Below are 14622 nucleotides of genomic sequence, written 5' to 3' on the forward strand. Positions count from 1 at the left end.
AAGAAAAGAATAACTTCTGAGTTTCTTGCTGGCTAGAAGCCAGCTCGGGTATCTATAATCTGCCTTCCAAACCAGGGTGCTTCCAAAATAATGAATCCGATTGCAAAATAGATGATTAATAAAACTAATATTTGATGTTGGAAAAGAGCAATGCTGAGTATCTTGTCGCCTTCTTCTTGGTAGAATCTGTCTTCAGAACTGCGGTGGTAGACTACAACAAAACGGCGATTCAAATGTACTTTAAAAGTATTCCTTCTTGAAAATAATGAATCCTATCTGACGTTATAAATGCAAATTTGAGTATTTTTCATTGTTACTCTTCCACCCCTTAACTACTCAACCGATTCAACCGAACCGAACATAATGTACATAGATATCTTAGTCAGTAGTAATGTAGTAGCTATCTTACATCCATCCAAACAAAGTACTGTTCCCAAGGTATAGAACAAAAGTCTGAAGTTTACAGTCCCATATCTCAGGAAAACCACAAAACAAAGATGTCCACAGTAGAACCAGATTCATTGACGTAGCCCAAACCATCACCATGTTGAAATGACCTACTGCCAGGCTTGTGTTAGGTGTGATGGCTGTTGGGACAGAAAAGTCCTCGTTTGGAAATCGTGGACAAGCAACTGACCACAAAAGAGGTAGGCCGAGGACCAAGAAGAGAAAGAGGTATGTGTGGTGGCGAAGTTTGTGAAAGGCCTATTTTCAGATGTGGGCGTCAGCAGACTGAAATGATGTTTATCATAAATGAATAGTCTATTGCTTTTTCCACGAAACATTGTATGTGATTTTTGTCCATATAGCGTAATAATTATAAACTGGTAAAAAATCAAATCAACATTAAATCACTATTCGTTTGTTTATAATTGTCATCGGAGACTGAAATTTATTTACGTTTGTATCCATTAATTCTGGTACCTCGTGAATATTCAATCAAACGTTTCGTGTTTGGTGATAAATGCTTGATCAAGCGATATTATTTATTTATTATTCATGTACCAAATGCATAAATGTTGTTTATATTATAAGAAAATGTATAAGTATAAGTAGTACCCACATTATTGTGTTAATAATCTAAAGGTTAGCCAAAGGTCTCCTATGAAAGGTAAGGTTCATAGCAGAGTACGATGAAATAATTGTCCAATTTATTATTATTATATATTGGACAATTACTTCATATAGTTGAGGGAGAGTCCCTATGGAATTCCTCGACGGAAACGTTTACCCACACAATCTGGATGCCTGGTATTCTGCCGGTAATATATATGACAAATCATTTATGCCGCGTAATTACAATTTGAGAACAATCTTACATCTGCATTCCTTCAAAATTACAATTAAGGATTATTCAAGTGGCGAGTAAACAAACTCTTAAAGGCCCACATTACATGTATTACTTGAATCACAATTTCGACAACACGACATGTTCGTTAGAGTTACAATGCTGCCATCTCTTGATAAATCCGAAGTCATACTAATGTCAATAACAAAGTGTTTCAGTCTTTTATTGTAATTCGTGGCCACCCAATACACAATACCAGCTTTTAGTTTTTTTTTTAATTTCAATTATATTGCGTAGGTATAGCCGCTCTAAAACTTTTAAAATTAGCACCGGGCGTCCCCTCCAAAAACGATTCACGAATTATGACTGGACCCCAATTATTGCCAAAAATATTAAATTACTTATGCACTATATAACAAAGATAATAAACGTTGCAACTTCTTCTCAAAGTAGCTAAACCGTTAAGCGAAGCGGGCTCCGAGGCTCGTTAACTCATCCAGTGTGCCACTGAGTGTACTCTTTGCTCACTAATTTATTTATCTTGACGGCTTTGTCCCAAAACGAGCCGCATTGCAGCTTGGTTAGCCAAATGCTGTTAAAATTTCCTACTTCTATACAGCCTGTTACCTAATCTTGCTGGGTATAACAAAACACGTACAATATCCTCATTATTACTTCTCGTCTGGATGCAAGACTCTTTATTATAATAACAGTTACGTTACCAACCTGCCTGCTGACCTGATAGTGAGTGGCATCCATCACCATCGCCCAGGGCATGCAAGGAACACGACCTGTAAAGTGCTGGGCTGTGTCCAGCAACCTGGGGCGTAGGTGTTACGCCTTCAAAACATAATTCAGCAATTATATATTTTCAAATATTATATAGTTCGTTTAAATTATTATTATCTACCTTTTACACTGTGTATCTTAATTAGTTAACTTATATAAATATATAATTATATGTTAGAAATATGTTATTATTATTATAGTTGTTTAGTTAGTTTGGCAGTATTCATTTAATTGCTGTATTTTACAATTTTTTTTTTGTTACTTTATATAAGTTTGCCTTAACTTTAGCTTAGTTTTTATTAAATTAAATATTAAAATTTGGTCAGTAGATGGCTACGCATTTCCGTGGTGTCACCTGGTGCAAGGTGCCAACTGAAAATCAGCGCTGTAGACTCCCACTGGGGCATGCAGCACAATGAGCTGGCACCTTTTTTCTAGGTTGGGCCACACATAACATATGTGGTGTTGTTAATATTATAATGTTTAGCGCAATGTAAAAAATATTGTTTTTTCTTTCTTCTTTCAATTCAGCATGGCGGCAGAAATAGCATTGCGGTAGTACTAGAGCTCGAACAAAAAGTTCAACTACTACTGAAACTACGAAGAATATTTATTGGAGAACGTTTTTAGATTAATTACCAGCAGACTAATCTAAAAACGATCTTTAATAAATATTCTTTATTGTTTTTGAAATGTTTTAGTAAATAAACTAAAACATTAAAGAAATTATAAAACATTGTGATCCTCGCTCAAATATAACGATTCTTAAATATGATTGAGCCTCTTAAGACGATAGACGCCAGCTTTTATGAATGCCTGGTCTCTAATTTAAATCTTATTGTGAACCTTTTGAAGTGAACAAAGAACTGCAAGGAAGGGCAGTCATTATTCCCCGACCCTTTCATTAGCGGGCAGTTTTGACGCTGTCAGAGTGATAATTGCCTACTGATGGGACACAAAAAATCTTATCGCTTAAATTAAACTTTACGTAATTGCCTCATCATAATCTTGGAATAATTTAATTCATGATAACACAAAGCAGATCTTTTTTAATTTTGGATAATTTAAAAAAAAAAAAGTTGCAATCAATCCGGTCAACATGCGTTCTTTTTTTTGGGTCATCACAGTTCTCGGTCGGTTGCTCTTAATACGGATAAGTTTAAGTTTGCTCGTTTCTGACTGAATTCTAATCTAGACCTTAACCTGATGATGCGTTAATAGTTACGTCGTTATTTCTGTGAATTAACAAGAATTGGCGGATTGGAAGTATTTTCTATTGACCGACAGCTTATTTGTATCCCCGAGTCCTAATATTGATTTAACTATTGGCTGTCGCAAAAGTTGATGTTACCGAAAATCACGGTTATACCTCAAAGTTGTTCTACTGCAGTTTATTTATATTATGATCAGCTATACCTACTCATTAATTCTAATCCAACCTTATGTTATAAATGCGAATCTGAGGATATTTGTTTGTTTGTTACACTTTCACGCTACCTACTCTACTGATATTTAAGAAGTCCTGTATACACGTAGTCACAGAGATGGTACCTTTCATCCAGAAAAAATCTGTTCCTGAGTGATGCAAAAATTGTTTTTAAAAACGACAACCCGTATCGTAAACCATAGCTAGCTATTCTTCACTATCGCGTGCGAAGCCGCGTACATAAACTAGTTTCTAAATAAAATTAAAACCAGTTACGCATAGTCCTTCGAGACCTTCAGCTATTTCATTGAAACTAGATAACTTTTCTTTCTAAAATTGTGTTTTGTTACAGTAGGATGCGGCCGACCCTTTCTCTTCTGTGCGTTTGCTTCTACGCCGTATTATCAAGTGGAAAGCCGAGCGGAGACGACAGAAGATGGCTTGTCTCCCTCGTGGATTTGGTGGAATTAGACTACCAGGACCACTGCGATCAGAGAGCCAAGGCTACATGGGAGGAACTGCTTGGTAGCAGTAAAGGTCTCCCACTCAAGGTAACAGCATAGTTTATTATTGAAGTTCAAACATAACCGTGTATTTTTCCTTGATTATGTTTAAATAAAAGAGGTCAGTTTAATTTCAGTAAAATTCAAACGCATAAATATCTTTGGCGAAGTAAGATGATCCATTCAAAAGGTTTTATTAATTCATTACGAAGGCTCAAGTGCCGGGCAAACAAAAACTTAGTTGCCACTTTCTTTGAAAACTTTGCTTTGGTTAGATATAATTCGTTGTACATTATACATTTAGTTATTTAGATCGAGTGATACCTTGTATATAAATTTACGTTATAACGTTATCTTTATATCTCAAAAGTAGGTACATACATAATCATGAATTTTAGGTTAGTCTAAGATTCGGTTATTACAGTGAGTTGAACCAGCGTGGGGTTTTAATCAGTAAGAGTCTGACATAACCTACACGCTTCCCCGTGACCTGTAGTATGTATGAATCAAGATCTCCCTACGATAAGAAAATAAATAATAGGAATAGGTTTATATACGAGATCTTTAGCAAAACAGCAGGCTTAGTAGAAGTACTTAGTTATTAATTTGTTTAGATTATTTATTTTTCTCCGTTTTTCATTAATTATATTTTTTTAAATAATAATTGTAAAAACTTGTTCGTGGTAGTAAGGTGCATTAGATTTAGTTACTAGGTAAGTTAAAAGTGCCTGTCCAGTTCGGCTAGATATTAAATGTAAGGTCACTTTGTGCATCTAATGTATCATATCAATAAATTGCTCTTTGTTGTTTTCGCATATAAAACCCTATACAGTCAAAGTAAAATGGACCTAATATCACTCGTTTAGAGTCTTAAACCTTGTATTTTTATTTTCAAACAAACTGCCATAAGCAGCCGGGATGCCTTAATTTCTTCAGCTCGTGCTTTAATATAAATAGTGAGGCTGATTTTTAATAAGATCCATTTTACTCTTACGTTCAAGTATCTACTTCAAAGTCACACGCAATTTTCGAGTAACGTTCAAGTGTATACTTGAACTCGAAAATTGCGTGTACCCAAATTTTGTACTAAGAGTACAGGCACTTTTTTGCACAGTTGGAGCGAGACAAAGCTTATGGGATATTTGCACGTAAGCAGAAGACGGAAGTAAATGCAGCATTCACCGCGCATTCAATGGGGGCCGACGATGATGTGCTGAGGCGTAGAGTGAAACTCCTTATACAGCCGGGAGACACGCTGCTCGATACAAAAGAGTGGATACGTGTAAGGTTTTTATTATATTATCTCCCTATTATGTTCCCAAATTCCACGCTTACACCCACAACTATCACATCACACGCTGCTAACTACACGCATGCAAATAAATGTATATCCATCCCTACGGCATATCGAGCATGAACTTGAAGAAAATCATCATCATCATCATCTTCCGCCTGTTAATGTTCCAGTTCTGGATTGTACCACAACTCTGCTTCAATTTGTTCCGGAGATCTTTTTTAGTAACGTTTATTATCACATGTTACTGATGATAACGTCGTGCTCGTACTGAAAATGTGACTAACAAGCTTACAACTATACCAACGTATATGAAGTTTTAGATAACTTTGCTATAATCTGCAATCAAATCTGTGAAAATTGCAACGTTTTCTTGTATTACGCAAGGAGGTCACTTGCTAAAAACAAGAGGTACAGGAGGTCTTTCATATCAAGGAGAGTAAATTAATTACTCCGCTGTTGCACAGATCTTAAATAAACTCTATACTGGTTTTAATGCATTCACAGGAAAACATGTGGCAGTTGTAAACGAGCAAGCAGCTTAACTGATCTACAAACACAGAGTCCAGTTCGATTTAAGCTAAATACTTTCAGAAACAATGAAAAGAATAAAAATTAAAACACCCACCTATAAAATAATGTTTTTAAAACACAATCACGACAAGGATAAAAAAACTGGAAATTAAAATTGAAAACGAAATCCTTTGTGTGATTTTATCCCGGAATTAGAATGTTTATATCCCCGTGGATGCTAATCATGCTATCCATCCTGGCGAATACAAAGTTGTTTACAAGTCAAAAGATTTGTATCAAGAATCAGGAATTTTGAAACTTATTCCATTAGCCTCTGGACTTATTTTTATAAGTAACTCTGCTCAATATGAACTTCATTTATCAAGAAACAAGTTGAATTTCTAATGAGTTCGCTATAAGCGACTTTTTGCTCCAAAAGGTTTCGGAACCAGAACTTGGTTGGTAACTTTATGATTATTATAATAAATTACAATTAACAGAAATGAATTCTATGACTAAGCAAGTAATTTTAAATTCCTTTAAACAGTAAAATTCTGATATTAGTTAAAGTTTAGAGAAACTAAGAGGCGAGAAAATCTTAAAATATAAAGCAGCGAACCTATTAATTCTATTTTTAAGAGCCATAAGCTTACCCTTGTTTACACCTTCGGTCAGTAAAATACCAGATACGCTGTAAGTCGACAAAAAGTGTTCGTTACAAATAAGATTTCACCCAGGATTTTGGAACCTATTTAGTTAGTTATCTAGTAGAGTTAAGGTCCGGTAAGAGGCTTTGGCCACGACTAGTCTACCATCTACTAATCTAATCTACCATCTTACCGAAAAAGATGTGCCGCTAAAAGAAAAAGTTTGTTTCGTAAACCTCTAGTGTTTAAAACCTGTAGAGAAATAATAAACAAAAATAAATCAGTTGACGTGGGGTTGTGAAATATGGAAAGCTTTTGCTGCAGTCAAAAGTTCTTACATCATTGCAGCTTTTGCTACTAGGTTCCTCGTACTTATCTTTGGTGTTGTTGTTTGCGTATTCGGATTTGCGGATCACAATTGAGTCGTTTGCGGTCCTGATTTCGATTCCCGGTATAAACCAATAGTTGAGAAATATTGAATCATAAAGTTAGAGCAGCGTGGAGACTGGATGCCCCACATCGGAACATTATATCGCTGTTGATGATGGATACCAGTGTTCCCACAAAATATATAAAACAGTAGGTTAATATCATAATGCTGATCATGTTACAGTCATACATAATTTAGATTATGTTATGAGTACTAACTACTCAAGCAATTTTCCTTTGCTTATTCCAGCCTTAGCTGTAATTAGTGAAATTGATACGGCTTCCCGCAAACTAATTCAGGCCATCTAAGATCGCCGCTACGACACGTCGGCTTCACTTAATTATCTGACATACCATTACACATGATTACAACTAAGCTCCGAACATGAAAAATTGGTTTCTGAGAACATATATTGAAACGTCAAGTCTGTCTGTTTGTAAAGACTCTACCACTGGTTTGGAAAATACATTCTACGGAGAACAAGCCGAAAAAAACGCAGCACTAGCCTTTTTCCAAAATCATCATTTTTACAATAATTATTTGTCTTTAAAAAAAAGCCTTGTCATTGAGAAATTCATAGATTGTGAAATAACCTAGTCGTAATAAATGGTATTTAACACATCTCGTCTAAACGTATGCATTCGTAGGTCCAAAATCAACTTATAAAAAAAAATTCACAACCCCATTTATTTGTATGTTTACATATTTAGTCTGATTAATCATAAAAAATAGGAAATTGTTTTTTTTTATTGTTTATCTAGTAATATGATCAGGATTAAAGTACATAAATTAAAAGTTAGTATCGAAACTGATGAAAGATATGATAACTGTTTTAAATGAATAAACAAAAAAGAGTTTAGAATGTTGCTGATGCCATTTCTGTTGTCTATCTCACAAATTTCCAACCTAAACTGAATTGGCTGTAATACTACGCTAAAGTAGTTAGTACGGAACCCGGAAAGTAAACAAACTGAGTACCTACCTAACTCATTAAGTTAACAATGAAGAAGAAGAACAAACTGAACTTCAAGATGACGTACATCTGCCAAATTCGTATGGACTTCATCTATGAGTTAACAAACTCCAAGGACCTCCAAATAAAAGAACATCTGCAAGTTGGATGTAACCTCAACAACCACATGCTAAATGACCTTTTCTTGTACTGCATTTGTTTCAGCTGGTAACATTTGGCGACACGGCATTAAATAGACTGCGTTTTGCGACGGATTATGATTGCGGATACAATACTACTTGCACTTTGAGAGGTAAGCAATGCCATAAATAAGAAATCAGAACGTCACATTATATTCCGAGCTTCTTTCGTTTTCAATTCAGACGTATTTTTTAAGAATGTCACCTCAAATCCTTTATCCGATTTGAAAAATATTTTCAAAAGAATATAAATTGATCACAGAGATTTAATAAAATTTGGCTTATGTGTTTGGTATCATATCGAAATGATTCTGGAAACTAAAAAAACTATGTCATATATTTTTACCAATAGACGTTTTTTTTCAATTGTAATCTTTTTATTGTCCTTCAACAGAATTACAAAACAACATCGCAAGGCAACCAGACGAAGAGATTTTACGTCGAATGAAGCTATCATGGGAGAATCATCTACCAGATATCCAAGATTACCTCGACAATATCCTGCCGCTACTGAAAAACGCTTCCAAAGAAAATCGTATGTCCTCATTAATTTTATTTTATTGAATTTGATAGATTACTCGTGTAAGCGCCAAAACACACCTCAGTATTTCGAGCGCCTATTTTGCGACGCGTTACACAAACTGCTATGTGTAAAATACACGTCACAACGCTAAGCGTAATAGATCCTGGATGTCTTGCGCGCACGTTATTATTATTATTATTTATTTATTATTATTTTAAGATTCTTAGACATTTTAGGATTCTTATTCAGTTTTTACGCAATAACGCATCACCAGCTCAGAGTGCCTAGTGTAAGATTTTCCACCCATTCAAACGCGTGAAAGTTTACTACGACATTTTTACAGTCAAAAGAGCATCATCAAGCTTTTAGGCTTAAATATTTTTTTGATTAGGTACTTTAGGCAGGTTAATATTATCTGTCATAGTACGTGTTATGTGATCTACATCGTATCGCCCTTTTTGCATTGCTCCTTAAAATATGTTGTGGATTAAAAATTAATCCCATTTTTTGTAAGAATAAAAAAAAATACTAAGTTGAATAACAAACTCTGTCAATTCCATACTTCATACCATCGAATATGTGAAAAAATCTCACATCAGGCAATCAAGAGGCACGGTTCACTAATGATTAAAAAATAACGTTAAACAAATGATCATTTCACGTTTTAAAAACTAATCAAATAAACGTCACATTCCACAAACTAATCGTTTTACAAAAGATTATTTGACGAATATTATTTTCGCAAATGTTTTATTTTGCAAATGTGCTGGATGTTACAAATATGGATATAACATTTATTATTTCCCCAAATAATTCTTTTACCAATTTCACAAAATAGTGGATTGTAAATTAATATTTGATAAACAAAACTAATAACATATCAATAATAACGAAGGGTCCTTTTTCTAGGTGGTTTAAAAAAAAAATTGTGTAATGACACTTTGTTATTTGTTTTTTGTGAATTAATCGGTCACCAAGAAGCACATTGGTAGGCTTATTTACTTGACGTTATAAGATAATACAATTAGCATATTTCCAATGCCAATTGCGAAAGATACGCTCATACTAAGCATTTCGGCCCTTTCACATGTTTTTAGTTTCTGCCCGTCAAAATTATTTATTGCGAGTATATTTTTTTGTATTTCCCAGGAACTCATGGTATCCTAATTCCGTTGTATCTAAATAAATATAAAAATAATGAAAAGAATTATGAGCCACGAAATTGTAAATAATAGACGGAGACTTATATTGCACGCAGTACCGTCGTAAACTTAAATTTGATTTAATAAAATTTCTTGCATAATTAATTCGTCTTTTGATATATTTTTCGATTGTGAAGTAATCTTATATAGACAAATACATTCTCTAACATTCAACAAATTTACATTAAAATTTTCTGAAAGACAAACTTGACTAAGACTGTTCCAACAATCGCTTACATTAACGTAACAAAGTTATTATATGGCTTTTTGATATTCATCTTAAAAGGTTTGACTCTCATTTGATAACGTATTGTTAATCTTTCTAAATTGTAAAGCAGATTAAGACTTTAAATTATTATTCAGGAGATAATTATAATTATATTTTAAATTCATATAATATTAAGTCTATATTGTAGAATATAAACAAAATCTTAGTTTTGCCTGTATGCATAGAACTCATCAAATTAATAGCTAGCTTATAATAATTGTTAAAGCCCGTCAACACGCAATGGAGCTGTGTATCACCTTAACTATTTCTATCCTCTACAAGAGGGTCTGTGCCCATCAGTGGATCACAAAGAGACTGAGGATGATGATGATGATGATGATGATGATGATCTTGTTTATTATTAAATAGATTACAATCTCATTGAGGAGTATTGGGACTCGCTGGTGGAGTATGAAGGAGCTATGTTGACCGCTCGTGATATCTGGCAGCATGTTCAACCGCTGTACCTTAAGCTGCATAAGTACGTTACTCTACGACTTCGAGGTGCTGAGGAAGTTGGCAAACCCCTGCCTGTACATTTATTCAGTAAGTTGAAATAAAAAAGTTTTTAGATTTCAGTTGGTTTAAAAGAGTTCAACACATACTATTAAGAGCTAAAAAATTGCTGGATTTCTCTCGATTTCCATAGGATCTTCCCATCGGATCCCGATTTTGTGACAATAGGACCATCTCGAAAATATACCTTTTCAAACAATTAAAGTCGGTTCAGCCCACCTTAGATGACTAAGTATATGAATTACATAGTTCATTGGTCCAATTTATATTTTTTAGTGATTACAGATTATAAAACTTGTTTAGGTACATGTAGTAATTATTTGGAATTAAAATTTGAAATCTGGTATCCTCGGTGATATACCCGAAGATCCTTAGAATGAAGTATACAAAAAGTTGAATAGACTTGTGTCTGCAATATCTTACAACGTATAAAATAATTTAATTATCACTTACTATTTCCAAGTTTTATTCGACGATAAAGGCATTGTACGTGAGGCTCCTAGGATAAAGTCTAACAAAGGAATCGATTCTACGTGAAAATTTAATTTCACAGGATCTCTCACGGGAGATGACTGGTCTAATCTAATCGAGAGTTTACTACCTAAATATCCCGATATATATCAGAAGGTCCACGCCAATATTCAACTAAAGGTATGTTGTTCTTTGTTTCGGAAATTATATTTCATCTATATAGGCGATCGGTCAATTATTTATCCAGAATTTGCTAATTATTTTAAACCACTTTGAATATTAACAAGAAGCTGAGGTTAAGATATAGTTTCAACTATTAGATAAGTAATTATTCTTATCCTGAAGCCATGAAAGAAGGGTAACCCTAAGCTCAGTTACCGAATTAAGTCATCGTTTCAACAAGCACAATATAGATATTTAATAAATTTTAACGCTAATACTCATTAAACTATTCCCAAATAATATCGTTGTCTATTAATGTATTTGAACGCACAGTGTTGGTTATAAATCATGAGTATATTTATTTTTGTTTAAATTTATTTATACACGATTCATCTTTGCAGGACATTGGAGGGTTAAATGCATACAGAGAAGCAAATAACTTGCTCAGCCAATTGAATTTAGGCGAAGTTCCCAATGATATTTTGGAAGAATCAGCTTTTAATGGCACTTGTCCCCCAACAATAGTAGACTGGTGCCAACCGAACAAACTGAGATTTGCATCTTGTAAAGATGTCAGTATTCAAAACTATATGGATGCTCACGAGACAGCCACCAAAATTAGATTTAAAATTACAACAGCTTTACACAGCAATAACACTTATATTTTGAGGGAAGCTCCACGCTATTCAGGTACAACCTTTGATAGTTTCTGTTTAAAACGAAAAATAATAATAAAGCAAATCCGCGAATCAAATTAATGCATCTATCATTATCTTTTACAGCTATATATGAAGCGGTGCCAGGATTTGTTTCTCTTCTGTCTTTAGACCCTCATACACTTGATAGAGCAGGGCTATATCCTCTAGAAAGGTTTAATTTTAATCGCAATCATCATCGCCTGGTTTTGCAACTTATTGTTGCATTAAGAGATTTGCCTAAGTAAGTTTATCTTAATAAGAGTAAAATTGTTTTCTTTTTCAAGATTTTATTTTATTTTTTATCTGTGATCTTATTCTTTCAGACTAAATTATTATTTGGCAGCAGACGAATGGCGAATAAAAATCCTTATGGGTGAAATCCCTTTATCAAAAGTAGAAGATAGTTGGAGTGAGTTTAGGAAAAATTTCTCTTTGATAATGCCATCGAGTTCTGACATTCTGGGCGACTCAAATATTTTGTTTAACAAACCATACATTGGGTAAGAAAAGGTTATTTTTTTTTCGTTTATGTGAATTTCTTTTAACATTAATGAATTCAATATTGATTTCAGAAAATTTTTGGGTCTTATATTGAAATATCAAATCTACCAGTCTTTCGCCGAAGAACTGATATCTGATGATTTAGATTTAATAACACACGTTTTCCAAAATAATCAACGTTTAATGTAAGTAAATATAAATTTCATCCTTCAGTTTTATGATTGAACTTGATGTAAATTATTATTTTTTCTATTTTCAGTGATGTCATGATGCAAGGTTTTGGTGTCTCGTGGCCTGAAATGATCAGCGATTTATTAGTTAAACGTGAAAATGGACTGGAGTATAATGCTTTCACGGATTACTTCAGACTATTAGACGAATATTTAGATAATCAACTAGATCCAGCAAGTGAACATCAAATTTTAGATTATAACGAACCTCCCCCCGAAGTTGAAATACAAGAAAATGAAATTCCCGAAGAAACTAGTTTACCGAAATCCCCGGATGAAAATGAGAGAGAAGATATCACATCGATAAAAAATCATGATAGTATATTTGATAATATCATAGACACTGATGAACAGTCCAACGCTAAATATGAAACATCAACAGTAGGCGTGTTAGAAATAAAGAATCCAGTGGCAGTTGGGGACCAGAGCAATGCTCTACATCCCCAAGAAGCGTCATACAACGTTTACTGGTGGATTGGTGTTGCAGTAGCGCTCGCAGTTGTGGTAATATTAGTGGCAATAATTGCAAGGAAACGACAAAATCACAGAAAACAGCTAGAAAAACAAAGGAGAAGACAGGCTGCCTGATTTGAAGAATATCGGTTCTAAAATGAGAACCGATACTTTGTTTAGGACACTAGTGAAATTGTGCCAATACGATAAATGGGGTGTGTAGAGTACAAATGTGTTGATGGTTAAATGTTTTATACTATAATTTCAATGTGTTTAATATGGTTTAGATATAATTGGTGTAAAAATGAATTATTTATTCTTACTCTATGGTGCTGTATCTCTTAATAGATTCCATTTTTACTGTTGCATTTATGTTTGTCTTTATTTCGATGTGTGTTTGTGAGTGTTTCTCTTGCGGTATAATAAATATTCTTAGATAGTGAAGATGAAAAAAATATTTTTGTACATATCACAATTTGAAAAACATAGTTTAATGAAGGTTACCAAGTGTGTACGATAGGTGTAAATTCTAGTTAGATGTAATTTCGCCGTGCCTTAAGCGTTTCAATTTCGTATAAGTAAAGAAATATTATATAAAAGGAAACGATCAAATTTGTAACAAATAAGGTAATTTTATAAAAATCTATTTACTCTGCCCTTAAAGACCAAACCATTATGTTTATTTGTATTTTATCAGATACCATTAATTTACTAACATTTATATTGTTTTAATAAGTATAAAATTATTTAAAAATTATACCAATCCAGTTATAACTGATGCATTTTAATTTTAATCTAATGTATTTTATTGTTTAGATTACTAACTCCCGTTAGTAAGCATGAAATAGTGAATTTGTCTCAGAATTTGATAAAAAGAGTAAAAAAATAAATGTTTTAAACAAATCTTTAGCTGTTTTAGTTAATGCACAAAGTATACACGATACATCAAAGTATCCAATTTTCTGTTTTGCTGTCCAAAAGCCAAAAATTTTGGGGAAAAGGTTGGGAGAGGCCTTCCGTCTAACAGTAGACTGTTATAAGGTATTGATTGACTGATATTTCATCATGATCATCATGATCATTCAATTCGTATTTCTATTTACCGCTCCTTTCTGAGGGTTGATAAAATAATTCATATTGGGAGTCCAATATTAGCGAGAGTCCCGCTTTAAATATATTATTAAGTATTAATAACACTTATTCGGCTGCAGATATATTTATTAATTTCTTCTTACACCACAACACTACCAACTAGCTTAGCAGCTAAGAAACCAAAATGAAATTTTAAAAGATTATTCACTTTGATTAATCACATTATTTTATCATTATTACCGGAGGTCAAAATTGAGCTACTCAGGATTTAAAAATATGAAAATCGTTAAACATCTCTTTGAAAATCTACAAGTTAAATTAAACATATTTTTACGGAAGTTTGAACAATATTTATAATTTTAAACCTTATTACTTTTATTCTACTTACGTAATGTTGCAAAAGTTTCAATAAAATTAAAATCTTATTTTAATAAAAGCTAACATAAGTGACGATTCAGACTAAG

General features: G+C 33.3%; 1 protein-coding gene across 3 annotated transcripts in view; it reads left to right on the forward strand.

Moving 5' to 3' along the window:
• LOC120626800 (angiotensin-converting enzyme-like) overlaps positions 1-13823 on the forward strand; it is a 125260-nt gene extending 111437 nt beyond the window's left edge. For 2 of the 3 annotated variants that reach the window (XM_039894549.1, XM_039894550.1), the window contains 11 exons: positions 3856-4054; positions 5121-5288; positions 8068-8155; positions 8437-8577; positions 10405-10581; positions 11105-11202; positions 11586-11874; positions 11967-12123; positions 12206-12382; positions 12455-12568; positions 12643-13823. In XM_039894549.1, the coding sequence (XP_039750483.1) occupies positions 3860-4054; positions 5121-5288; positions 8068-8155; positions 8437-8577; positions 10405-10581; positions 11105-11202; positions 11586-11874; positions 11967-12123; positions 12206-12382; positions 12455-12568; positions 12643-13201 (2163 nt within the window). In that variant the 5' untranslated portion in view covers positions 3856-3859 and the 3' untranslated portion in view covers positions 13202-13823. The remainder of the gene's footprint in view (positions 1-3855; positions 4055-5120; positions 5289-8067; positions 8156-8436; positions 8578-10404; positions 10582-11104; positions 11203-11585; positions 11875-11966; positions 12124-12205; positions 12383-12454; positions 12569-12642) is intronic. The other variant, XM_039894551.1, reaches the window with a different exon arrangement.
• The last annotated feature ends 799 nt before the right edge of the window (positions 13824-14622 follow it).

The sequence above is a fragment of the Pararge aegeria genome, chromosome 10, assembly GCF_905163445.1.
Source record: "Pararge aegeria chromosome 10, ilParAegt1.1, whole genome shotgun sequence".
NCBI classification, from domain to species: Eukaryota; Metazoa; Arthropoda; class Insecta; order Lepidoptera; family Nymphalidae; genus Pararge; species Pararge aegeria.